This window comes from Somniosus microcephalus, chromosome 25, assembly GCF_052327205.1.
Source record: "Somniosus microcephalus isolate GS21.2 chromosome 25, FLI_Smic_1.0, whole genome shotgun sequence".
NCBI lineage: Eukaryota > Metazoa > Chordata > Chondrichthyes > Squaliformes > Somniosidae > Somniosus > Somniosus microcephalus.
The window spans coordinates 33,338,141-33,364,952 of record NC_141011.1 but is presented as its reverse complement, the minus strand read 5'-3'; the positions used below and the strand labels follow the sequence as shown (position 1 = coordinate 33,364,952).

The window sequence follows — 26,812 nt, the reverse complement described above, 5'->3', positions numbered from 1 at the left end:
GCTCTTACCATTTTATCCCAGGTCTGTGCCTCTCGCCGCTGCATTCACAAACCTGACAGAACTCCTCAGTTACTGTAGCCTGTGAATAAAAGTCATTGTGGCCCATGCAACCAGACTGGCCATTGCAGTCAGGGCTGGAGTTATTCCACCAGGCCGCCTTTTCACTTTTTACAAAATTTCTCCACAGGTTTTTACACATTGAGCAGCTGTCAGTGCCCAGGATTGCTTTCCCGGCCTTGACCCACCAATCTTGCTGCACTCTCCCGCCAGTGCCCAGGATTGCTTTCCCGGCCTTGACCCACCAATCTTGGTGCACTCCCCCGCCAGTGCCCAGGATTGCTTTCCCGGCCTTGACCCACCAATCTTGCTGCACTCCCCCGCCAGTGCCCAGGATTGCTTTCCCGGCCTTGACCCACCAATCTTGCTGCACTCCCCCGCCAGATGATCCAGTGCCCATTTTGTGATGCAAGGAAATATTTTTGATCAAAGAATGGCCCCAAGTGCATCAACAGACAACTGGACACAGAGGGAGTTTTACAAATTAATTTATTTTTCCATTTATTTTAAACAAGCCCAGTACAACGGTTATCAGAACACAAGGAGAACAGTACAAGTCACAGAGGGAGCTTTGCATAAATTTTAACCAAAAAACACGTGCCAAAAAAAACTTCCTTAGAATAAGGAAATAACCTCGAGCAGCAGAAACATAAAGTGCATTTTAACTGAAATTATTTGTTCAACAAAATCCAAGTGAATAGGTACTGTCGAGAGTACCGAGATTTAGACCAATTCTGCAGCCTTGTTATATGGTAGCATCAGCATTGAGCTCCCTGATCATCATCTGTATCTGGCACAGTCACCACTCAGTGCAACAGCTCAAACCTGACAGAACCGAAGCCCAGCCCAGACCACTCGCTTCATTCTTTAGGGATAAACAGAAATGGACAGCAAGTGGACTCGCATCTGAAAAATAAAGCAGGTTAATCCCAGGTCTGCAGCATTAACCAGTCTTTTCTCCGAGGTGCTGACTAGTGTATTTCCAGAATTTTCAGTTCTTATTCCATCTTATTCTTTCCAATATATTTAAACGAAAAAAGGTTTAAATTCATAAAACTATATGAGCATAAGCCTCAACCAAGGTGGTGTTTAAACACAAAACAAGTTGCATTAAGTGTTAAATACAAAAGTTTATCTGCGAGTGATCAGGAGGCAGATTCCAGGATTGTGGTCCTGGGGACATGGTCAACAATCAAACCTGTTATTCATGATGCACATAAATCATTTCATCCTCAGTCAGCAATCTTATCCCTCAATAGAACTGGGTGAGTTCAGAATTAATGCAGCTCTCAACACTCCCAGTACACTGCAGAATTTAACACACAGCATTTACCAATATTCAGGGTGAAGGATTGCCTCCTTCGGTAAAGTCTGGGCAACAAGATCACCATGACAACACAGCAGAGCTCTGGAGTTTTGAAGGCTCATCCTCCCTTTGGGTGTGTGGCGTCGATGCCTCAATACAGTCTGTGCAAGGGATGCAGCCGCCAAACCAACAATAAAATACCTCGCACAGCATTGCACAGGCAATCCACAGGCACAGAGTCCCCAGTGCTCAGCATCCTTGGTCTTTACATTTACATTGATGGCAAATGACCAAACCTTTCATAAATGCGATTCGTGAAATACAGAAAGCTCCTCACCCTTTACTACTTTCTTACTCAATCTCCAGACAGATGCTCTCTGGTCTGAGGCAGGGAGGGAGGGGGTCAGGGAAGATAGGGCGGGGACAGGGGCAGCGGGGGCAGGGGCAGGGACAAAGCTATCCCTTTTATCTTCTGAAACTCCACCGTAATCAGCACTAAATCAGAATTAGCTCTGTACTAATGTCCAGACAGTCTCACCTGAACCCTCCTTTAACACTTCCCCATATCTAGTATTAAATCACAGGCAATCTTTTTTCATACAGCATTAATCTTCCCCGTTTACATACAAGCTCATTACCCGGGTCCTTGTTACTTGCTGGCTCCTCTGTACAGTTGATTGAGACACTGGGGACAACATTACATGCCAGGACTACATTTAGCTCAGGCACTGTGCCCATCCCCTGTCCACACAAATCTCAGCACCAACAACTTTTCATCTTTCTAGCACAGATCAGCTAAAAACAGAGAACATCAAATCTAGAATAATGGAGTGAGTTACAGGCTGGGGTCTAATCGAGGGGTTCAGGATGTTTATATATAGAATAACTGCCACCCGGGAATGAGTTACAGGCTGGATTCTAATCAAAGGGTTCGGGCGGTTTATATATAGAAGAACAAATATCCGGGAGTGAGTTACAGGCTGGATTCTAATCGAGGGGTTTGGGAGATGACACAGACTGTGGAGTGAAGTTTAAATCCTTTGTAACCTCTCTCTAAAACCCAGGATTAGAACTCATATTGTAAACACCACGAGGAACTGTGACCCAGAGACACCATCTCCTGAGCTCCAGGTTGATGTCAAGTGCACCAGCTGCAGACACTATGAGTGTGTGTCTGGGGGTTATAAAGGACTTCTTGGCTTCTTTATTCCTCTGTAAAGACATGTGGTTTAAATGATTAGCTCCAGGAAAGGCCACCAATTGCCCCTGACCAGATTTCAGTCAGCACTCCTGCCCGGGTTAAACTGCAACTGAATCTTTGTATTGAAGGTCTGTACAAAACGATCAGATCACCTGTGTGTGTGTGTGGGGGGGAAGGGGGCTCAGAAGGAGGATCTTTCCCCACCCCCAGTAAATTGTTTATTCTCCAGTCAAAATTCAAATGTACTCCCACCTCCCAGTTGTGCAAGGACCCCATGTTTTGTCAATAGTTAGGGAGCAGTCTGTGGATCACAACAAGCGAAGTCTCCCCACCCCCACCCTACCCAGTTACATGAAAGTTCGAGGTGACCTGTCCTGAAACGTGACAAGCTCCGTGTGTCCAGTGCCAATCAACAAGCCTGAGCAGCAAGATGAACCTGGACTGATTAGTGTTCTGAACCAAAGACATAATAGGAAGAAGGTCTCCTGCTGGCTGCCCTGCCCTGTGTGCGTTATATGGCAGACACTGGTTGGCGAGTCACTGGCATTATTTCAGCCCCCAGCAGCTTTAAATCAATTCCCAAGTGTTTATAAATTATTCCGAGCAAGAAATTAAGATTGCGGCGATGCCCCCCTCCACTGATGCGTGGTGGTCAGTGCTGAACTCGTGGCCCAGGCGGTGGAAACATCTCAATCCCACACCTGCCAGTCGCTCTCATCTGCTCTGCTCCAGGTACTGGTGAGTGAACATGTTCAGCTCACTGTCCAGCCAGCCGGCCTTGTTTCTGCAAAGAACGACACTCAATTACTACAAGTACAGATTGGGGAACCGGCGCTCTGCCACCGGGAACCCAAAGCACCGCGACCGGCCCACCACCCCCGGGGGGGGGATGGGAAACTCCTACCACCCCCAGGGGAACCCATCCCCCGCAACACCTCGTTCCTCAACCGAGGTCAAACAGTTGACAGCTCCCAGGGACTCTGCACTGCAGGAACTAAGTGTCACAAAACATATTTGAAAGTTCTCTATCTGAATGCACGTAGCATTTGTAACAAAATAGACGAGTTAATGGCACAAATAACTACATATGGGTATGATCTTGTGGCCATTACAGAAACATGGCTGCAGGGTGACAATGCCTGGGAATTAAACATACCAGGTTATTTAACGATCAGGAAGGACAGGCAGGAAGGAAGGGGAGGTGGGGTGGCTATGTTAATAAAGGAAGGAATCACTGTAATACAGAAAAATGATATTGGGTCAAAAGATCAGGATAATGAAACAGTTTGGGTGGAGGTAAGGAATAATAAGGGGGAAAAAACACTAGTGGGTGTAGTCTATAGGCCTCCGAACAGTGGCAACTCTGTTGGACGGAGTATCAATCAGGAAATAGTTGAGGCTTGTAATAAGGGAGCATCTATAATTATGGGGGATTTTAACTATCATATTAATTGGACAAATCAAATTGGGCAGGGCTGCCTTGAGGATGAGTTCATTGAGTGTATTAGGGATGGGTTTCTTGAGCAGTATGTAACTGAACCGACCAGGGGGCAAGCAACCTTAGATCTGGTCCTGTGTAACGAGACAGGATTAATTAAAAATGTCCTAGTAAAGGATCCCCTTGGAATGAGTGACCATAACATGGTTGAATTCCATATTCAATTAGAGGGTGAGAAGGTTGGATCTCAAACAAGCGTGCTAAGCTTGAATAAAGGAGGCTATGAAGGTATGAGAGCGGAATTGAGTAGAGTGGATTGGGAAAATAGATTAAAGGGTAAGACGATACATGATCAATGGTGTACATTTAAGGAGTTATTTTACAACTTCCAAAAAATATATATTCCACTGAGAAGAAAAGGGTGTAAAAGAAAAGACAGCCATCCGTGGCTAAGTAAAGAAATTAAGGATAGTATTCGACTAAAAACAAGGGCATATAAGGTAGCCAAATCTAGTGGGAGGATAGAGGATTGGGAAAACTTTAAAAGACAGCAAAAAATAACAAAAAGATTGATAAAAAAGGGAAGATAGATTATGAAAGTAAATTAGCAAAAAATATAAAAACAAATAGTAAGAGTTTTTATAGTTATATAAAAAGAAAAAGGGTGGCTAAAGTAAATGTTGGTCCCTTAGAGGATGAGACCGGGAAATTAATGGTGGGAAATATGGAGATGGCAAAAACACTGAATGAATATTTTGTATCAGTCTTTACAGTAGAGGACACTAAGAATATCCCAACACTGGACAAACAGGGGGCTATAGGGGGGGAGGAGCTAAACACGATCAAAATCACTAAGGAAGTGGTACTCAGTAAAATAATGGGACGCAAGGCGGATATATCACCTGGACCTGATGGCTTACATCCTAGGGTCTTGAGGGAAGTGGCGGTAGGGATCGTGGATGCATTGGTAATAATTTTCCAAAACGCCCTGGACTCAGCAAAGGTCCCAGCAGACTGGAAAACTGCTAATGTAACACCCTTATTTAAAAAGGGCAGTAGACAGAAGGCTGGAAACTATAGACCGGTTAGCCTAACATCTGTGGTAGGTAAAATATTGGAGTCCATTATTAAGGAGACAGTAACAGGACATTTGGATAATCATAATTTAATAGGACAAAGTCAGCATGGTTTTATGAAGGGGAAGTCATGTTTGACAAATTTGCTGGAGTTCTTTGAGGAAGTAACATATAGGGTGGATAAAGGGGAACCAGTGGACGTAGTGTATTTAGACTTCCAAAAGGCATTTGACAAGGTGCCACACAAAAGATTATTGCTTAAGATAAAAAATCACGGATTGGGGGTAACATTCTGGCATGGATAGAGAATTGGCTATCTAACAGAAGGCAGAGAGTTGGGATAAATGGTTCATTCTCGGACTGGCAATCAGTAACTAGTGGTGTTCCACAGGGGTCAGTGCTGGGTCCCCAACTCTTTACAATCTATATTAACGATTTGGAGGAGGGGACCGAGTGTAACATATCAAAGTTTGCAGATGATACTAAGATGGGAGGGAAAGTAGTGAGTGAGGAGGACATAAAAAACCTGCAAGGGGACATAGACAGGCTAAGTAAGTGGGCAGAGATTTGGCAGATGGAATACAATACTGGAAAGTGTGAGGTTATGCACTTTGGCAGGAAAAATCGTAGAGCAAGTTATTATCTTAATGGCAAGAAACTGGAAAGTACTGAAGTACAAAGGGATCTGGGGGTCCTGGTGCACGAAACTCAAAAGGTTAGTATGCAGGTGCAGCAAGTGATTAAGACGGCCAATGGAATGTTGGCTTTCATTGCTAGGGGGATAGAATATAAAAATAGGGAGGTATTGCTTCAGTTGTACAAGGTATTGGTGAGACCGCACCTGGAATACTGCATACAGTTTTGGTGTCCATACTTAAGAAAAGACATACTTGCTCTCGAGTCAGTACAAAGAAGTTTCACTTGGTTAATCCCGGGGATGAGGGGATGGACATATGAGGAGAGGTTGAGTAGATTGGGACTCTACTCATTGGAGTTCAGAAGAATGAGAGGCGATCTTATTGAAACATATAAGATTGTGAAGGGGTTGGATCGGTTGGATGCGGGGAGGATGTTCCCGATGATGGGTGAAACTAGAACTAGGGGGCATAGTCTTAGAATAAGGGGCTGCTCTTTCAAAACTGAGATGAGGAGGAACTACTTCACTCAGGGTGGTAGGTCCGTGGAATATGCTGCCCCAAAAAGCTGTAGAAGCTACATCATTACATAAATTTAAAACAGAAATAGACAGTTTCCTAGAAGTAAAGGGAATAAAGGGTTATGGGGAGCGGGCAGGAATTTGGACATGAGTCTAGGTTCGGACCGGTCATGGCCCTGTGGGTAGCGGAGCGGGCCCAGGGGCTGTGTAGCCTGATCCTGCTCCTATTTCGTGTGTCTAATTCTGTTAGATTCAGGAGATGGTTCTGTGATAGTAGATTGGCGGTTAGGATCAGATCAGCCATGATCTTATTAAATGGTGGAGCAGGCTCGAGGGGCCGATTGGCCTACTCCTGCTCCTATTTCTTATGTTCTTATGTTCACCTTCATCAAGCCATGCAAAGCTCAGAGAGTGCAGTCCGTTTGGGTTTCTGTGCTCTTTCCCTCTCCAAGTGGAGGAAGCTTAGCCCCTGCTCCCAAGACTGATTGCTGGAGTCAAGAATCCACCATGTGGGGGGATCACAGTCCCAGCTCACCTTAATCCAAACTCAAACACACTGGGTCCTTTGGAACAACTTTGCACGGAGCAGAATGCTTCTGACAATCAGGTCCTGGGCCCAAAGCTGCCAACATTCTGCCACTGGCTTTGCCGACACCAGTGGACGGGCACCCACCTGAGCAGCTTGGCTTTGCTCTGCAGCAAGTCCAGCTGTTCAATTTTCTTATTCAGGTCTTTAATCTCCTCGTCCAGGTTCTGCCGCGTTATGTCCACCTGCTGACACAGCTGGGCAAACGTCCCCGTCAGCTCCCTGCAGGGGAAGGAATGTAGACAGAGGCACCGTGAAAGGGAGACAGACACACAAAACTATACATTTACTGTGACAATACTTAAAATACCATGGCGCCGGGGGAGGGGGGAAGAGCGGATGAGAAAAAATTCAGTATGGGACCTCCCGCTGATCACTAACCACTGACTCCTCCTGGAAGCTGCAGGTGGGGACGTCGGGTGAAGACAGATCAGGCTTCATTGTGATGCCTTCTGTAGTGGAATATTCTACCAAGATTTACTGTCTAGTCCCAAATGTGAAGAATATTTATTGGGGTGAGGGACTGATAGCCTGGTGACACTGGGATATTGGGGCAAGGGGCTGGTGACATTGGGCCATTGTACCCCAGCAAGAGTCGGTGCCTTCAGGGCTGGTGGGAGAGGATGTTAAGAAATCAGAGGGGGATAATATTTTGAAGAGTGAAGGGAGCAGCCTGTGTTTGGGAATAGGAGGATGTGTATGAAAGGCGGGGGGGGGGGAAACCTCGCTCTGGATTGGCCTCATTGACTCCAACACCCCATTCCCTCCCCTCTCCGTTCCCCCACTTACTGTTGCACCTGATGGCTGCAGTTGGAGCCGGTGTAACTGACAATGAGCTGTAGCTTCTCGCCAGCATATTCCACGAGCTGACGCTTGAAGGCTCGTTCCTTGGCTCTGGTCGTCCATGTCAGGCGCTCGTACACATACAGGAGGCCGTACATCCCCATGCTCAATGCAATCAGCCGCCAGCCCACCGCTTTCCACACCTGACACACAATCAGACAAGGGGTCACATTTAAGAACATAAGAATTAGGAGCAGGAGTAGGCCATATGGCCTTTTGTGCCTGCTCAGCTCAGTAAGGTCATGGCTGATCTTCGACTCCATTTTCCTGCCCGATCCCCATATCCCTTGATTCCCCTAGAGTCCAAAAAATCTATCTCAGCTCTGAATATACTCAACCACTCAGCATTTTCAGCTCTTTGAGGTAGGGAATTCTAAAAATTCACAATCCTGAGTGAAAAAATTCCTCCTCATCTCAGTCTTAAATGGCCGACCCCTTATCCTGAGACTATACCCCACCCCCACGCTCTAGACCCTCCAGCCAGGCCCCTGGCTGGAGAGCATAGTTTCTTCAAACGTCTTCCTGCACTGTTCAACGTGAATAAATTTAGATTTATCTATCTCTGTGCAACATTCCAGCCCCGGTCCCTAGGACTCAACACTGATATTTCCAAGGACAGCAGCAGTGTTTCTGTTCATTTATATTCAACAAAGTCATGTTTAGCGGCTCGGCGCGGACTAGACACAAAGCTTGACAAAGAATGAATGGGGCTCGTGCAGTAGCACCCAGCAAGAGGCGAAGGTGAGAAATCATAGAGTGCCCACTGTCTGACCAGAGACCGTGGATCATCATGTCTGTGTCGAATTGTCTCCATGAGGCACCTGGTCTAATCCCACACCTGCTCGCTCCCTGTACCTCTTAATATTCCTCGTTTTCAAGAAACTGTCTAATTCCCTTTTAGAAGAGTTTGTGGACGCCACTCCAACTAACCGCCCCCTTTCATGCTTTGTGATTATTTTAAGTTTGTGCCCTTGTTACCCTCTCACTGATCAGTGAATACAATCCATCACTATTTACCTCAGACAGAACCGTTCACAAATAAAGACCGCCAGCAGGTCACCTAGTAACCTTCCAGCTCAAACCAACCATTGCCGAGCTGGTCAGCGAGTGGGTCCTGGGCAATGTTCCCTTTCATTTTTTATTGGCTGCGAGGCCCCTTTAAAGGGGCTGCACAGTCCTTTCAAATTTCCGCGGGTGCGCGGTTTTTCCCCACTCTGAAGTCGGCAAGCGGCCTGCACGGAACCTCCAGACCACTGCGCAGACCCGCAGCTTAACAGGAACATTGATCCTGGGAGATGTGGCCTTTAAACTGTGAAACACCCCCAGCATTGCAATACACACGGGACATTCATATGTTTCCAGGTGCCAGTTTGACCCTGTGGTAGCGCGCTCTCATCTCCGGTCCGAAAGTCGTGGGCTTAAGCCTCCTGACAGGACATTGGCACATGGTCCAGGCCAAAACTGCAGTATGGGACTGAGGGAGTACAGCAGCAGAGGTCACAGGTGTCGTCTTTCATATGAGACGTTAAACTGAGGTCTTGTCTATCTGGGTAACAAAATTCCATGGCACATTCCTCCCCCAATCCAACACGACCAAAACAAATTAACTGGTCATCTCGTATGTTGTTTGTGGGATCTTGCTGTGCGCACATTGGCTGCCGTGTTTGTCTATATAACAGTGACTGCACTTCAAAAGTGATTCATTGGTTCTGATGCGCTTCGGGATGTCCTGACGCGGTCATAAGGTGCTATATGAATATAAGTTCTAGTTTCTTCCTTTAGCTACCTGGCACCCACTCCACTTCTTCCCCCTCACGATTCCAGCAATGCCACACTGTCCTTCCCTGTAAATCAGCACTGGTTACAGTAGTTGCAGTTATACAGAGTGGATGTCACACTGTCCTGCTCAGACCTCCATCGCTCCACCACCAGCTGCCGACAGTACGAGCTGCCAGAGATCACCGTACCAGATGTTGATGGGTAAACAGCCGTCACTTACCACCCCCCCGACCACGATTATTCCCATCGATGTCCGCGAGGTTAACGATGCCAATCCTGTTACCATGGAAACCATGAGTTCTTCCTGGGTCATGGACCCCTGGGGTAAGGGCGGTAAGCTGGTGCTGACTGGGGTAATGGGTAGTTGCCGTGGTACCTAGAGACACAGGAGACCAAGAATCAGCAGAAATCAGACTGCATACAACAAGCTGCTAACCTCTGATATTACCCAATGCACAAATTAGATTACAGAAAAGCAGCAGAGGAACCAATCACCAGCAAGCTCACCGGTGCCAGCTGTGGCTCAGTGGCAGCACTCGTACCTCTGGGTCAGAAGGTTGCAGGTTCAGAGACTTGAGCACATAATCTAGGCTGACACTCTCAGTGCAGTACAGTACTGAGGGAGTGAATGTAAAAGATCCCATGGAACTATTTCAAAGAGCAAGGAGTTCTCCCCAGTGTCCTGGCTAATACTTATCCCTCAACCAACATCACTAAGAGATCTCATCCGATCAATATCACACGGCTGTTTGTGGGATCTTGCTGTGCACAGACTGACCGCTGCGTTTCCCTCTTTGCTTTACCTGGTCGTTGTATCCCGTCAGCGCCCTGCGGCCGTTCTTGGGGCCCAGAAAGCGGTTGACGAGCATCGTCCACCCGAGAGAGAAGTGGAACTCGATGTCCTCCTGGAAGTCGGCACAGAGCCGGTCGCAGTTCAAGTCGTAGCTGAGACTGAAGCGCTGACGAGGGACGGGGATATCCACCTGGCCCCTCTCTGTGGGTGGCAGCAGGGGCTGGAGGCTGTCTGGCAGGGGTGGGAATGAGAGAGAGAAACCATCAGAAAAATCATCCACTGATTTCATCCACAAGTTTCCAGCACCAACTTTAAAGTCAAGCAGCCAGAATGCCCAGGGCGGGGAGGGGGGCGGAAAAGAGACAAGGCCCTGCATCACCCATACCCCACCCTGCAGCAGGCCCCGTTCACCCATCAGCCACACCCACACTGACCCCCGCTCCCCCCCCGCCCCAGCAAAACACATGAAATCCTCAATGGGAATTGTAGATGAAAAAAAAAACCACGGTCCATCTAATTCACCTTCGACCCTCCTGGCAGTCACATGATACAACGATAATGGAGTTGTTGACTAATCTTAGCAATCAATCAGTCTACAACAGACCCAGACATGAGGGAAGGAAAACCCCCCAGTGGTGGAAAGCTTTGGGAACCAGAGGCCCAAAGTCACCTGTTCCTCTCAAGCACGCTACACATCACGTCTCAAATCACTCAACCTCCCCTACAGATATCTGCCACCAGGCTGTAACCCCCCGGGCCCTCAGTCCGCTGATTCTGGCCGTCTGTGCGCCCCCTCCCTTTGCCCCGCCATCGACGGGAGGGCTTTCTGCAGCCTCGCCCCTCCCCCTCCAAACTCCCTCCGTGTCCCCATTTCTCTCTCTCCTTTAAAAAAAATCTTTTCAACCCACCCTTTGGTCTCCGCTCTCCGTTCCCTCCCGTCTCAATTTGTGAGCTGCCCTGGGATGGTAGTTATGTGAACACAAGCTGCTGGAGGACAGAATTCCAGGAGATGAAGAGGAAGCGGGGTTGGAGACTCCTTCACCCTTGAGGAAAATTAAAGCACAAACAGCCCAAAGCCACAGTTTGTGGCCGAGTTCGATGCTATTTATTGACGTATATCTGAAGCTGGTTAGATTTTCCCCACATTGTTACACTGTGAAAGGACTGATTGTCCAGTACTGACCGATCATTTCCTGCTGCGTTTTCTGCAGGCTGGCTGTAATAGTGACAGAGCAACGCTCAGACATGTTGCGCCCAAGTCTTTCCTCGAGGTGTTTGTGAAGCTCCTGCAAAAAGGGAGAGACAAAGGTAATGACATTTGGAAGATGGCGGAATGGACGGCGAGAAAGTACGACCTACAGCAACCCTGAACTGAAGAAAGTCCTTCGCATCTGGCCCGAGGGACCCATTTGGCCAGATCCATCTCTGAGCAATGCTCCCGTTAAGTTGTGCGGCCACTCAGTGGTCTGGAGGTCCCGTTAAAGGAGCTGTGCACCCAAAAAAAAAATTAGAGGGAACACTGTCCCAGAGTCCAGTCTTCCCTCCTCTGCAGGGAGGCTGAATGCAGTTACCTTCCTACTCCTTGCATTCAGTTTATTAGAGTCCCTTCCCAGAGGGGTCCGGCCCCTACACTGGTATCCAATGTGCTCCAGGTAATCCTCTGAACTTTCCTCATGTTCCTTCGCATCCTCCTACTCCAATTCATTCGTTCTCAGAACTTCAAAACTGTGGCACCCGCTCCCTCTCCGTCAGTCGCCCCCCTCCATCCTACAACCTACAGGTTTTTTACAACCCACAGGTTTTGTTACAACCCAAGCTTGGCATCTCCCAACACTGCCTCCCGATTTGCCTGTCCTACTCCCTCACTTTTCAGCCTCGGCCCTTCACTGAGTTTTCCAATGAAGAAATTCCGACAACAAGTAATTTTCTGCACTGACCACCAGCTGAACTGTGACTGGGGAATGAGTGAAGCAGAGCGAGAGGCTGCTTTAACGAGCAGACTCCAGTGAGTGAAGCAGAGCGAGAGGCTGCTTTAACGAGCAGACTCCAGTGAGTGGAGCAGAGCGAGAGGCTGCTTTAACGAGCAGACTCCAGTGAGTGGAGCAGAGCGAGAGGCTGCTTTAACGAGCAGACTCCAGTGAGTGGAGCAGAGCGAGAGGCTGCTTTAACGAGCAGACTCCAGTGAGTGGAGCAGAGCGAGAGGCTGCTTTAACGAGCAGACTCCAGTGAGTGAAGCAGAGCGAGAGGCTGCTTTAACGAGCAGACTCCAGTGAGTGAAGCAGAGCGAGAGGCTGCTTTAACGAGCAGACTCCAGTGAGTGAAGCAGAGCGAGAGGCTGCTTTAACGAGCAGGCTCCAGTCATCCACAATGCTTTAATGCGCTCGCCAATCGCATCTTCCATCAGCTTCTCGGGGGTGGGGGAGGAGGGGGAGTTGGGGGTGGGGCTGGCTCACAGCCGCCCTTCAGTGAGCAACAGCTTCCCACGTAAACAGCGGTGCAAATCTTTCACATCGACTGAACTCTGCGCAGACTAACGAACAGCCTCGGGGGGCTCCCGAATTCACCAAAGGGCACAGGGTGATTCAGGTGGTGGAAGGTTAAGCCCAGGGATCAATCTGCTCACCCTATTGCACCAATACTCACACTCTTGTAGACTCGGAGCACCACCTGGGAGGGGTGAAAATCCAGCTGGAAATCATCCACCAACATGGAAAGCTGGCGGATTTCTTCTGCCATTGCGTTCGAGACCTGAAACGCAGGAAAATGGCATCAAACAGCAGCCAGACCAGACTCAGCAGCAAGGCCAAAAACTTGGAGCAGAGGAAATACAGCAGTGAACATTAAACCACGCACACACCCACCCCCAGTGCTAAATTAACCCAACAGTTCACACTCTCACCTGCCGCTCCACCTCCTCGGTGATCTGTTTCATCTTGGTTTTACAGTCCTGGGTCACTAAATCCAGCTGATTCTCTATAAATTCCAATCGATCCATTCGCTCCTCTCTCTGATTCAGGCAATGCACCCTGCAACAAGGTTAAAGGTCAGTCCCAACCTCAGCTAAACCCAAACCTCAGTGTAAGGAGATGATGGTCTGGAGGACACGGCACTATTTTATTGTACAAAGTGGTATCCATTCGATGTGTCTCCCCCCCCTTCTCCTCTATCGAGTGGCACAGCCCCCGATCAGGGGAAAGGAGGTTACAAATGGGCAGCCTGTTGAAACATCACACACTGAGCATTATTTGACATACACGAGCGCCCTGCCCTCAGTACGCACCTCTGCTCCGTGGCAGAAACATGCACGGAATCCATGATTCGCCGCAGGGCCTCCGAGATCTGCTTGGCACGGACTGTGTGTTGCTCAAACTTGGTCTTCACTGCCGACTGCGAGATACATTCCTGCAGGAAACATTCAGCAAATGGAGGAATGGAGGTCAGTTATAGCAGGAGTCAGCCTAAACCCAGCACCGAGAACAGCTCGCAGGGAAGTGAGCTTTGGCCAGAAGGATCCTTACACAGAATAAAAGACTAAAGATCAAAGTTATTCAAATTTTCTGAATGAAGTCACAGACCAGAAGGGCCTTCAGTGAAAGCTGTAAATCAGCAGCCACGTCGCAGCCCTCTCACTCAACACAGGCTCACCTCAAACCGGCGCTCAAAGTTCTGGAACTCGAACATTCTCGCCTGGAACCCCTCAGCCAGTGCTCCACCTGTTCACAACACACAACAGCATGAGCTGCACCACTTCTCTCAGAGACTCGCACATTACGGCTGGGAAAAGATCCACAACTCGGCAGACCCAGGGATGAGTCATCAGACCGCTGCTTTTAATCTAATTATCGTCTAATAATTTGATGTTTACAATTTTCAAAGTTCTGCCTTGATCCCAGGTTCCACCCCAGGTCTGGGCTGAGTTAGCAATCGGCCTCAGTACCTCTGGGTTAGGGAGGGGATGATCCTGCTCCTGATCGCTACCCACTGACTCCTGATGGAGACTATGTGTGCATATTGGACGAGGCCAGATCAGGCTTGCTAGTGCTGCCCTCCTCAGTGGAATAGCCTGTCAACATGTGCTCCCACTCACCAGTACACGAGCCTGTGTGAACAGGCGGGCCAAGCTGTGTTCACAAGACTCCATAAAGATCTTAAAATCAAGCATGACACAGTGTGACTCCTGTCCAGTTTTAGTCCATTTTATTGACCGCTGACCTTTGAGGAAATGGCAGAGGTCATTTACTGTGGAAAATCAGCCACGTACAAATGTGGGCAGATATTGGATAAATACCTGAAGGGGGAAAAATTGCCGGGCTATGGGGAAAGAGTAGGGGAGTGGGACTAATTGGATAGCTCTTTCAAAGAGCCGGCACAGGCACAATGGGCCAAACAGCCTCCTCCTGTGCAGTAAGATTCTATCAGTCAGGTATAAGCAGCCTGCACTGCTTATTACAGGATTTACCCAGGATTAGTATAAACATGCACCGTTCCCCTCCGTCTCCCTCATACCTCCTTCAGGCATCCCTTGTGCTTTCTGGATCCGAGCGTTTAAAACTTCTTTGGCCGATACAAAGAAGATGCGGTCAGTGGCCTGGGCCCGGTCCACCACCCCCAGCTCATCCACCAGGAAACTGGTGCAGCGATTCATGTGCTGCCGACGCACCTGCCATCATGGAAAGAAGTGCCGCTTAATTTACATTATATTCAAACAATGTCCAGTCACTGATGGAAGAAAAGCACCAAAATAAACGAGGCCCCAGCCAAGCCTGTAGTCATCGAGGTTTCAGTGCAGAGCGTGCACAGCATCCAATGTCAGTCACTCACAGCGACACTTCACACAGACATCAACACGATTCAGAGACGTACGTTTTCTCCTCCATTCCCCTGGCACTGGCAGGCCGTCGGTCAGCTCTGCTGAGCTGTGTGTGTGACAACTCCCCTGGGAAGGAGCTTTCAGCTGCTGCTCGAAGTGCAACATCTGCTGCCAGGCAGCCACTTCAGAGAGGCGGGGGTTGTTCTCCTTGGAGCAGAGAAGGTTAAGGGGAGATTTGATAGAGGTGTTCAAAATCATATGGGGTTTTGATAAGAGTAAATAAGGAGAAACTGTTTCCAGTGGCAGAAGAGTCAGTAACCAGAGGACACAGATTTAAGGTAATTGGCAAAAGAACCAGAGGCGACATGAGGAAACACTTTTTTTCCACACAGCGAGTTGTGATGATTTGGAATGCACTGCCTGAAAGGGTAGTGGAAGCAAATTCAATAGTAACTTTCAAAAAGGAATTGGATAAATACTTGAAAAGGAGAAATTTGCAGGGCTCTGGGGAAAGAGCAGGGGAATAGCACTAATTGGATAGCTCTTTCAAAGAGCCCACACAGGCACGATGGGCCGAATGTAAGATTCTATGATTCAGTGGCTCCAACTGCAGCCGGTTTCACTGTGCAGCGGAATGAAGCCCAGCATCTCCCATCCCTGTCCCCCAACTCCGCCAGTGCCAAGCCCACATGGTGTGCTCAGAGCCCCACACAGCCAATCACAGAGGCACTTGTTGTAGAGTGTTAGCCCCACCCACCCCGCTCACCTCCTCCATGTATTCAGGCTCCGACGCAGATGCATCCCAGCGGTTATTGAGGATAAAAATGTTGGGTTGTGACAATCGCTCATTGACTTTGTGAAAGAACTGCTTCTCCTGAGACAGAAAACAAAGGGTTAAACGCCACCTGGCATGGGAACCCTGAGCTCAGTTACTGCCTGCCCGTCTGCGACGACGTCTCACTCACTCGCCGCCCGTTTGCGATGGCGTCTCAATCACCGCCTGTCTGCGAACGCGTCTCACTCACTCGTCATCTGTCTGGGACAATGTCTCACTCACTCGTCTGTCTGCGATGGTGTCTCATTCATTCACCGTCTGTCTGTCCGTATGCGACGGTGTCTCAGTCACTCACAGTCTGTCTGTATACAACCATGTCTCAGTCACCGTCTGTGATGGAGTCTCATTCACTCACCGTCTGCATTAACGTCGACTCAGAGTTCGCCACCAACACAAACACATCAGCGTCCAGACAGAACTTATCGATCCAGCTGTCCAGCTCTGTGGTTACATCAATCCCGGGACTGGGAGAGACAGAACAAGAGAGTATCTCAGTAATAGCACAGCACAGCACGGGACAGGATCCCAGCAAATAGTGAGTGGGAGTTGAGCGGAGGGTTCTTCCCAGTACCCCCTTTCATACCTGTCCACCAGCACCAGGTCGTCTCGCAGTAAAGCGCACTTCATCTTGGGCCACATGACAGAGACGAGACTGCCGGCGGTGAGCTGCTCATCCTGGTGAAGTGCGTGAGCCAAGTGATTCACAGTCTGCAGGAGACACAAGAAACTCTTTAATGGCAGCTTCTTAAATGACCATTCATTCCATGGCCCCACTGCTCTTTCTGGTGGAGCCTTGCAACACAGGCCTCAGCTCGTCGCTTGGGACCAGCCCCGAGCCTGGGTCTGTCTAGAAGCCTGGAGGCAGGGTCTGGGCCTAGATTTCGGAGCCCAGCCCACATCCTCCCACTGTTCTAACATCACGGGGACACTCGGTGCTGCCGCAGGGGATGCTGATGGTCAGCTGACCTGTTCCACTGTATCCCGAGCCGATTCAGCTGGTCAGAGACATGCACAAGACCGGCCCAGGGTGCTCCCTAGCTTCACTGGACCACAGCCAAGGCCAAACACCCAGTGTAGGTGGGGGTGGGGATTAGCAAACCCACACTGCTCCCTTCTGTGGCACCGCTGCCATCAGAGAGGGTGTGGGGATTTAACAACTGGGGCAGAGTAAGAGGAGCTCAAAGCAATTCTTTTGTCACGTTCAAACAATGGAGTGTGACTGAAAACCTCGACTGCCACCCATCGTTCCCCACTGCCCATTGTGTGACCCACCCCAGACATTCGCTCCAAACTCTCAGACTGCTTCACATGACACAGCCTATTCCCGAGATCTGTCACACCGATTTCCCCATCCCACACTGACCATACTGGGGTTCAAACTGCCGCCTAACCTTGATGTTCCGTTTCTCCTCGGACCCTTCCGTGAGCAGATAGGCCTCATTCCCGTCCGAACCCTCCACACGTAGGAAGCAATTTGTGGTGTGGCCGATTCCCGAGGGCAGGACTTTGTCCCACAGCATGGCATTGATCACACTGCTTTTCCCATTGCTCGTCCTGTAAACAAACAATGCTCTCAACTCAGCGGAAACCTGGCAGAGCGATCGGCAGCGAGAGCGGGCACCGCACCGCACCGCAAAATGAACGGCAGCGAGAGCAGGCACCGCACCGCAGAACAAACGGCAGCGAGAGCGGGTCCAATGGCATCTCAAACAAACAAACCTAGCAATACCCACCAAACTTGAACCTCACCAGGAAGTTGCAGAACACATGACAGCAGACTATTTACAGAGACACCATCAGCAATCTGCAGGGGGGACCAGAGACAGTACAGGCCTGGGACTGATGGGGGACCAGGGAGAGTACAGGCTTGGGACTGATGGAGCAGGGACAGTACAGGCCTGGGACTGATGGGGGACCAGAGAGAGTACAGGCCTGGGACTGATGGAGCAGGGACAGTACAGGCCTGGGACTGATGGGGGACCAGAGACAGTACAGGCCTGGGACTGATGGGGGACCAGAGACAGTACAGGCCTGGGACTGATGGGGGACCAGGGAGAGTACAGGCTTGGGACTGATGGAGCAGGGACAGTACAGGCCTGGGACTGATGGGGGACCAGAGAGAGTACAGGCCTGGGACTGATGGAGCAGGGACAGTACAGGCCTGGGACTGATGGGGGACCAGAGACAGTACAGGCCTGGGACTGATGGGGGACCAGAGACAGTACAGGCCTGGGACTGATGGGGGACCAGAGACAGTACAGGCCTGGGACTGATGGAGCAGGGACAGTACAGGCCTGGGACTGATGGAGCAGGGACAGTACAGGCCTGGGACTGATGGGGGACCAGAGACAGTACAGGCCTGGGACTGATGGGGGACCAGAGACAGTACAGGCCTGGGACTGATGGAGCAGGGACAGTACAGGCCTGGGACTGGTGGGGGACCAGAGAGAGTACAGGCCTGGGACTGATGGAGCAGGGACAGTGCAGGCCTGGGACTGATGGGGTACCAGAGACAGTACAGGCCTGGGACTGATGGGGGACCAGAGACAGTACAGGCCTGGGACTGATGGAGCAGGGACAGTACAGGCCTGGGACTGGTGGGGGACCAGAGAGAGTACAGGCCTGGGACTGATGGGGGACCAGAGACAGTACAGGCCTGGGACTGATGGAGCAGGGACAGTGCAGGCCTGGGACTGATGGGGGACCAGAGACAGTACAGGCCTGGGACTGATTTGGGGGGGCGGGGGGACACAACAGCTATTTGTATTTATATAGTGCCTTTAACGTAGTAAAACGTCCCAAGGCGCTGCACAGGCATATTTTAAGACAAAAAATTTGACAGCAAGCCATATAAGGATAAATTAGGGCAGGTGACCAAAAGCTTGGTCAAAAGAGGTAGGTTTTAAGGAGCGTCTTAAAGGAGGAAAGAGAGGTAGCGAGGCGGAGAGGTTTAGGCAGGGAATTCCAGAGCTTAGGGTCCAGGCAACAGAAGGCACGGCCACCAATATTTGAGCGATTATAGTCAGGGATGCTCAAGAGAGCAGAATTTGAGGGGCGCAGATATCTCAGGGGGGGGTGGGGTTGACCAGGAACAGTACAGGCCTGGGACTGATGGGGGACCAGGGACAGTACAGGCCTGGGACTGCTAGAGCAGGGACAGTACCTGGGATGGAATATGCACAGTGTTGTGGGGGGTGACCTACCTGCCAAAAAATGCCACCTTCATGTGACGCCGTGCTAGGACCTCACTGATCCCTCCGACCTTTGAGAGATACCTCGTCACCTCCAGCACCTGCTCCTCTGTGGTGATCGGGTCCAGCTTTCCATCCTGATACGTCTCTGTGGAATGGGAGAAGGAACCGAGATCAAACTATGGCATCTGTTAATGGAATTCTGGAAAGCAGCCCAGGTCTGACACAGAGCTTGTGTTTAGAAATGTGGGCAGTTCCCATGATGTCTGGGGAACAGGTGGACATATGTGAATGTGCACAGCTCAACAATCAACAATAGGGGTCTGAGAGAGATGCACAATCCCTGGTCGCTGAGACATTGTAAACTGTGGTTCAGGATGTTCCACGCCATCTCAAGTAACGCAGCAGTGTCATTGGATGATCAAATTGATCAAAGTCAATCTACATAAAAGCAAGGCCCCCATCCCCCCCCATGCAATCCAGAGACCCTTGAGGGGCAGGGGTTGTTTATCTCCTGTTTGAGGTGAGTGGAATAGAAACTCCCCAAGAAACCACAAGGCCTGAGTCTGCCGGAGACCAGCGTCGGCACAAGGCCTGGGACCGCCGGAGACCAGCGTCGGCACAAGGCCTGGGACCGCCGGAGACCAGCGTCGGCACAAGGCCTGGGACCGCCGGAGACCAGCGTCGGCACAAGGCCTGGGACCGCCGGAGACCAGCGTCGGCACAAGGCCTGGGACCGCCGGAGACCAGCGTCGGCACAAGGCCTGGGACCGCCGGAGACCAGCGTCGGCACAAGGCCTGGGACCGCCGGAGACCAGCGTCGGCACAAGGCCTGGGACCGCCGGAGACCAGCGTCGGCACAAGGCCTGGGACCGCCGGAGACCAGCGTCGGCACAAGGCCTGGGACCGCCGGAGACCAGCGTCGGCACAAGGCCTGGGACCGCCGGAGACCAGCGTCGGCACAAGTCCTGGGACCGCCGGAGACCAGCGTCGGCACAAGGCCTGGGACCGCCGGAGACCAGCGTCGGCACAAGGCCTGGGACCGCCGGAGACCAGCGTCGGCACAAGGCCTGGGACCGCCGGAGACCAGCGTCGGCACAAGGCCTGGGACCGCCGGAGACCAGCGTCGGCACAAGGCCTGGGACCGCCGGAGACCAGCGTCGGCACAAGGCCTGGGACCGCCGGAGACCAGCGTCGGCACAAGGCCTGGGACCGCCGGAGACCAGCGCCGGCACAAGGCCTGGGACCGCCGGAGACCAGCGCCGGCACAAGGCCTGGGACCGCCGGAGACCAGCGTCGGCACAAGGCCTGGGACCGCCGGAGACCAGCGCCGGCACAAGGCCTGGGACCGCCGGAGACCAGCGTCGGCACAAGGCCTGGGACCGCCGGAGACCAGCGCCGGCACAAGGCCTGGGACCGCCGGAGACCAGCGTCGGCACAAGACCTGGGACCGCCGGAGACCAGCGTCGGCACAAGGCCTGGGACCGCCGGAGACCAGCGTCGGCACAAGGCCTGGGACCGCCGGAGACCAGCTTCGGCACAAGGCCTGGGACCGCCGGAGACCAGCGTCGGCACAAGGCCTGGGACCGCCGGAGACCAGCGTCGGCACAAGGCCTGGGACCGCCGGAGACCAGCGTCGGCACAAGGCCTGGGACCGCCGGAGACCAGCGTCGGCACAAGGCCTGGGACCGCCGGAGGCCAGCGTCGGCACAAGGCCTGGGACCGCCGGAGACCAGCGTCGGCACAAGGCCTGGGACCGCCGGAGACCAGCGCCGGCACAAGGCCTGGGACCGCCGGAGACCAGCGTCGGCACAAGGCCTGGGACCGCCGGAGACCAGCGTCGGCACAAGGCCTGGGACCGCCGGAGGCCAGCGTCGGCACAAGGCCTGGGACCGCCGGAGACCAGCGTCGGCACAAGGCCTGGGACCGCCGGAGACCAGCGCCGGCACAAGGCCTGGGACCGCCGGAGACCAGCGTCGGCACAAGGCCTGGGACCGCCGGAGACCAGCGCCGGCACAAGGCTTGGGACCGCCGGAGACCAGCGTCGGCACAAGGCCTGGGACCGCCGGAGACCAGCGTCGGCACAAGGCCTGGGACCGCCGGAGACCAGCGCTGGCACAGGCCTGGGACCGCCGGAGACCAGCGTCGGCACAAGGCCTGGGACCGCCGGAGACCAGCGTCGGCACAAGGCCTGGGACCGCCGGAGACCAGTGTCAGCACAAGGCCTGGGACCGCCGGAGACCACAGGATTGGTGGACAAAGCTGCGTGTCTTTGGGAGTCGGTCTGTATCTCCAGTTCAGCAATCTGCCTGGTTTCTATATTGTGTAAGTTTGATTATTGCACGATGCTCATAACCCACTGCCTGTTTTCTGATCCGGTTGGTTAGCCTGCACACAGCGGGGCCCTGGAGTGTTACCTCCCTGAGGTGTGGGAGGATGCAGCAGGTGAAGTAAAGCCCAGAGAGTAACCACCACCTCCCCAGGAGAATGGATTCTACGCCCACTCATACCCGGGATTGACCAGCTATTCGTGTACGTGCTGCCCACACCACGCTCTGCACCCCACCCCGGCAAAGACCACGACCCACCTTTGAGGAATGCGGCGCTCTCCTTGATGTAGGCTGCAAGCTGCTCAAAGATTCCATTGATCTTCCTTTTAGCCGTGACGAAGTGCTTGAGTGGGGATGCGTTGACCTCGGCCATCAGGCGCTTGTCTTTCTTACCAACTACAACCGGGTGTGAGCGGGAGAACATCAGGGACATGGCACTGAAATAAAGAGAAACATGTGAGGCATAGCGAGGGGAGAAACATCCGGCTCCCCAATCACGCGACACCCGGCTCCCCATTTACACTCCCGCAGCTACCGGGAGCCTCGCCAACTGCATCATCTCAACAGCGAGAACCTTCAGCGGTTCAGGTAGATAACAAAGGTATCTGTCATGTTGGACTGGAGAGGACATGAAAAGCAGTACCCGGGGGGCGGGCAGCATCTTTTTGGGGGGGGGGGAAAAGAGAAAGAGAGAGAGTACCGGAGGGAGGGGGGTGAAAGTACCGGAGAGGATGGGGCCGGTACCCGGGGGGAGGGTGATGGGGACGGTACCCGGGGGGCGGGCAGCACCTGGGGGGGGGAAAAAGAGATGCAATACCCGGGGAGGGACAGTACAGTACCGGGCCTGGGGCGGGGAGAGACAGTACCTGGGGGGGAAAGAGGGGGACAGTACTGGAGGGAGTGGGGTGAAAGTACCCGGGGGGGGGGTGATGGGGACGGTACCCGGAGGGGGGTGGTGATGGGGACGGTACCCGGGGGGGGGGGGGGGGGGTGATGGGTACGGTACCGGGGGGGGGGGGGGTGATGGGGACGGTACCGGGGGGGGGGTGATGGGGACGGTACCGGGGGGGGGGGGGGGGGGGGGGGTGATGGGGGGTGATGGGGACGGTACCGGGGGGGTGATGGGGACGGTACCGGGGGGGGTGATGGGGACGGTACCGGGGGGGGTGATGGGGACGGTACCGGGGGGGGGGGGGGGTGATGGGGACGGTACCGGGGGGGGGGGGGGTGATGGGGACGGTACCGGTGGGGGGGAGGGGGGGTGATGGGGACGGTACCCGGGGGGGGGGGATGGGGACGGTACCCGGGGGTGGGGGGGGGGTGATGGGGACGGTACCCGGGGGGGGGGGTGATGGGGACGGTACCCGGGGGGGTGATGGGGACGGTACCGGGGGGGGGGGGGGGGTGACTGGCCCTCGCGGCGCTTTCAGCTGAGCCAGGGCCCTCCGGCACAACTGCCGCCGCGACTGGGCCCCGCTGACAAGAGGGCCCGGGCTCAGTAGCCGTTCTGGGTTGCACTGAGGCGCGACCCTGGGCGGCCGAGGCCAGTGACCTTGCACCGCGGCACTGACCCCGCCACGGCCTGGCCCCGCACTTCAGCCGCTGTGGCTGGGGTCGAGCCTAAAACTTGAGCCGTTGTCCCCGAGGTCGGGCCTACACTTGGGATCACTAGCCGCGGTCTTGCCTGATCCGCGGCCGCTGCGCTCTCCCTGCGGCCGAAGAGGCTTCGCCAGACTCGCGGGCTCGCCGCCTGCACCCCGCGTCATCAATACTGCGACACAACACCGTCATCAACTGGGGACTGGAGTGCTGCGTCACAGGGAGGAGAGGACAACAGTTGGAGATTTACACTGGATAAACTGCACAGAAGCAGGCCCTTCGGCCTAACCAGTCCATCCAGGCGTTTATGCTCCACTCCAGCCTCCGCCCGTCTTTCCTCATCTGAATCTATCCGCATAATCCTTTATTCCCATCTCCCTCATATGCTTTGTGACTTTTCCCTTTTTTCCCCTCTCTCCCACATGGCAGCTGTCTTTCATTCTGCCAGCGCATTTCACACTTCATCTAGAGCCATTGTCTGTTTCTTTACCTGTCCTATTACTATCTCGTCTCACCTTGAATATCTCTTAATGTCGCTTCTTTCATTCCTTCCCCCATTTCCCAGCCCGCAAACTGCCTTTTCTCTCAGTTCTGTAAAAGGGTTTCGACCAGAAACGTTGACTCTATTTCTCTTTCCACGGATGTTGCCTGGCCTGTTGAGTTTTTCCAGCGTTTTCTGTTATTCCCTCATATGCTTGTCTAGCCTCCCCTTAAATGCATCTATACTTTTTGCTTCAACCACTCCCTGTGGTAGCGAGTTCCACATTCTCACCACTCTTTGGGTAAAGAAGTTTCTTCTGAATTCCCTATTGGATTTCTTGGTGACTATCTTATATTGATGGCCTCTAGTTATGCTCTTCCCCACATGTGGAAACATTATCCACTCGATCGAAACCTTTCATAATTTTAAAGACCTCTACTGTATTAGGTCACCCCTCAGCCTTTTTTCAAGAGAAAAGAGACCCAGCCTGTTCATCCTTTCCTGATATGTATACCCTCGCATTTCTGGTATCATCCTTGTAAATCTTCTCTGCACCCTCTCCAGTGTCTCTATATCCTTTTTATAATATGGCGACCAGAAGGGTACGCAGTACTCTAATTGTGGTCTAACCAAGGTTCGATACAGGTTTAGCATAACTTCCCGACTTTTCAATTCTATCCCTCTAGAAATAAACCCTAGTGCTTGGTTTGCTTTTTTATGGCCTTGCTAACCTGTGTCGCAACTTTTAGTGATTTGCGTATTTGTACTCTGAGATCATTTGTTCCTCTACCCCACCTAGACTCACACCCTCCAAGTAATAAGTGACCTCCCTATTCTTCCTACCAAAATGTAATACCTCACATTTATAATAATTCAACTTTATTGTCATTGTACAATGCACAAGTACATGAACAACAAAATGTGATCTTGCAAGCTCCCATGAGTCCAGTACAAATAACATTAACATTAAACGTAAATAGCACCGTCCTGGGAGAAGCAAAGCCGCTGCGTCTGTGCGCGCCGCCATTCCATTTCCACCATTCCTCCTGTCTGACAATCTTCAGCCCAACGCCTGGGCCTGCTCACCAGCCGCCCCTCCCGGGGGGGCTCCTTCCGTGACCTTCTCACCAACCGCCCCTCCTCGGGGCTCCTTCCGTGACCTTCTGCACCTGGTCTTCCCTGATGGTCACCCCTTCCAGGTACTAACCAGGCCTGGCTCTAGCTTAGCTTCTCAAGCCTTGCCAGTGACCCTGTCCCTAGTCCCAGAAACTTCATTTGCCAATTATATGCCCGTTCTGCAAGTTAATTAATGTCCTCCTGTAATTTGTTACAGTCCTCCTCAGCATTGACTATCCCCCCCAATTTTGGTGTCATCTGCAAATTTAGAAATTGGGTTGTTGATTCCAAAGTCTAAGTCGTTAATATAAATTATGAACAACAGTGGTCCCAGCACTGATCCTTATGAAACATCACTACCACCTTCTGCCACTGTGAATAGTTACCCTTTACCCCATCTCTCTGCTTTCTGTCTTGAAGCCAGCTAGCTATTCATTCTGCTACTTGTCACCTGACTCCGCATTCTCTGACCTTGTTCATCAGTCTATTATGGGGTACCTTATCGAAGGCCTTTTGAAAATCTAGAAAAATTACATCTACTACATTACCCTTGTCTACTCTCTGTTACCTCTTCAAAAAATTCAATTTGGTTGGTCAAGCAAGACTTTCCCTTTTGAAATCCATGCTGACTATTCATTACTATGTTTTTGGTTTCTAGATGTTCTTCCATTTTCTCCTTTAGTAGGGATTCCATTATTATTCCTACCACCGATGTTAAGCTGACTGGTCTATAATTCCCTGGACATGTTCTATCCCCCTTCTTAAATATAGGTATTACGTTAGCTATCCACCAGTCCTCTGGCACTACACCTTTTTCTAATGAATTATTAAATATGTGTAGTAATGCCTCTGCTATCTCTTCCCTAGATTCTTTTAAAATGCGTGGATGCAATCTATCCGGACCAGGGGTTTTATCTTCTTTAAGTTTGATTAGTTTATTTAATATATCCCCTTTTTATTTTAAATGCACTTATCTCATTACTAATCTCATCATCCAATGACGTCCATCTGTTCTATCTCCCTGGTAAATACTGAAGCAAAATAATTATTTAATATTTCTCTATTCACCTCTCTATTGTTACCTATGGTATTATCCTATCTATCCCTTAATGGCCCTATTCCCATCCCAACCTTCCTTCTTTTATTGATGTGCCTGTAAAATATTTTACTATTTTGTTTTATGTTCCTTGATAATTTAATTTCATAGTCCCTCCTTGCCTTCCTAACTTTTTTTTGACTTCTCTCCTAATCTCTTCGTATTCTCCCTTATCATGCACTCCCCTGCTGTCTTTGTACTTAATGTATGCCTCTTTCCTTACCCTCAATTGTTCCCTCGTGGCTTTATTCATCCATGGAGTCTCATTAGTGTTTAGTTTGTTCTTTCCTTTTAGTGGACTATATTGTTCGTGCACTCTGTTGAACACCGTTTGAAATGTTTCCCATTACTGTTCTACATCGGTTGCCAATATTGTTGCCCATTTTATTTTCCCAAGTTCTATTCTCAGCCCCTCAAAATCAGCATTTCTCCAATCTATTACCCTGGTTTTTGTCATACTTATGCCCTTCTCAATTATCATCTTAAAGTGTATTATATTATGGTCACTATTGCCTAGTTGTTCCCCTACTTTTACTTCACTTACCTGCTCTGGTTCATTCCCCATTACTAGATCCAATAGTGAATCCTCCCTTGTTGGGCTTTTTACATATTGGGTTAGAAAGGAGTCCTGTACACATTGTAGGAACTCCATTCCATTATTCCCTTTACCTACCTCTTCTGTCCAATTAATATCAGGGTAGTTGAAATCCCCCATGATTATTATTACCCCAAATGGGGCACAACCCAATTTTGCCCCCATGGAATTTTGGAAAATGACAACCAATGCATCCACTATGGATATGTGAATAGCGGGGATATGTGAATAGAAGGAGAATATGGGAATGGGGGGATCTGGGGAATAGGAGGATATGAAAATAGAGGGGAATGTGGGGATAGAGTGGGAATAGAGGGGGGATGTAGGAATAGAGGGGGAATGTGGGAATTGCGATGGGATGTGGGAATGGGGGGGTGGGAATAGAGGGGGATCTGGGGATATGGGAATAGAGGGGGAATATGGGAATCGAGGGGGAATGTGGGAATAGAGAGAGGATATGGGAATAGAGGGAGAATATGGGAATAGAAGAGGGTTATGGGAATAAAGGGGGAATATTGGAATAG

The 26,812-nt window shown here is 51.4% G+C and overlaps 1 protein-coding gene across 4 annotated transcripts; it reads right to left on the bottom strand.

Moving 5' to 3' along the window:
- Positions 1-529: 529 nt before the first annotated feature.
- Positions 530-23,536, bottom strand: mfn2 (mitofusin 2). 4 transcript variants are annotated; one of them, XM_085967152.1, is made up of 18 exons: positions 23,516-23,536; positions 21,660-21,838; positions 19,084-19,219; positions 17,272-17,434; positions 16,464-16,588; positions 16,236-16,344; positions 15,812-15,919; positions 14,742-14,895; positions 13,881-13,948; positions 13,516-13,637; positions 13,135-13,261; positions 12,879-12,983; positions 11,419-11,521; positions 10,246-10,466; positions 9,663-9,818; positions 7,610-7,806; positions 6,908-7,042; positions 530-3,348 (listed from the first exon to the last, which is right to left on the bottom strand). In XM_085967152.1, exons 2-18 carry the CDS (start codon positions 21,832-21,834, stop codon positions 3,279-3,281), a joined length of 2,274 nt encoding a protein of 757 aa, XP_085823278.1. In that variant the 5' UTR covers positions 21,835-21,838; positions 23,516-23,536; the 3' UTR covers positions 530-3,278. The 4 variants fall into 4 exon arrangements, 3 of the variants coding, with proteins under 3 accessions (XP_085823278.1, XP_085823277.1, XP_085823279.1); XM_085967151.1 differs by lacking the exon at positions 23,516-23,536 and adding an exon at positions 23,086-23,195; XR_015073532.1 differs by lacking the exons at positions 10,246-10,466; positions 23,516-23,536 and adding an exon at positions 23,086-23,195.
- Between the last annotated feature and the right edge of the window lie 3,276 nt (positions 23,537-26,812).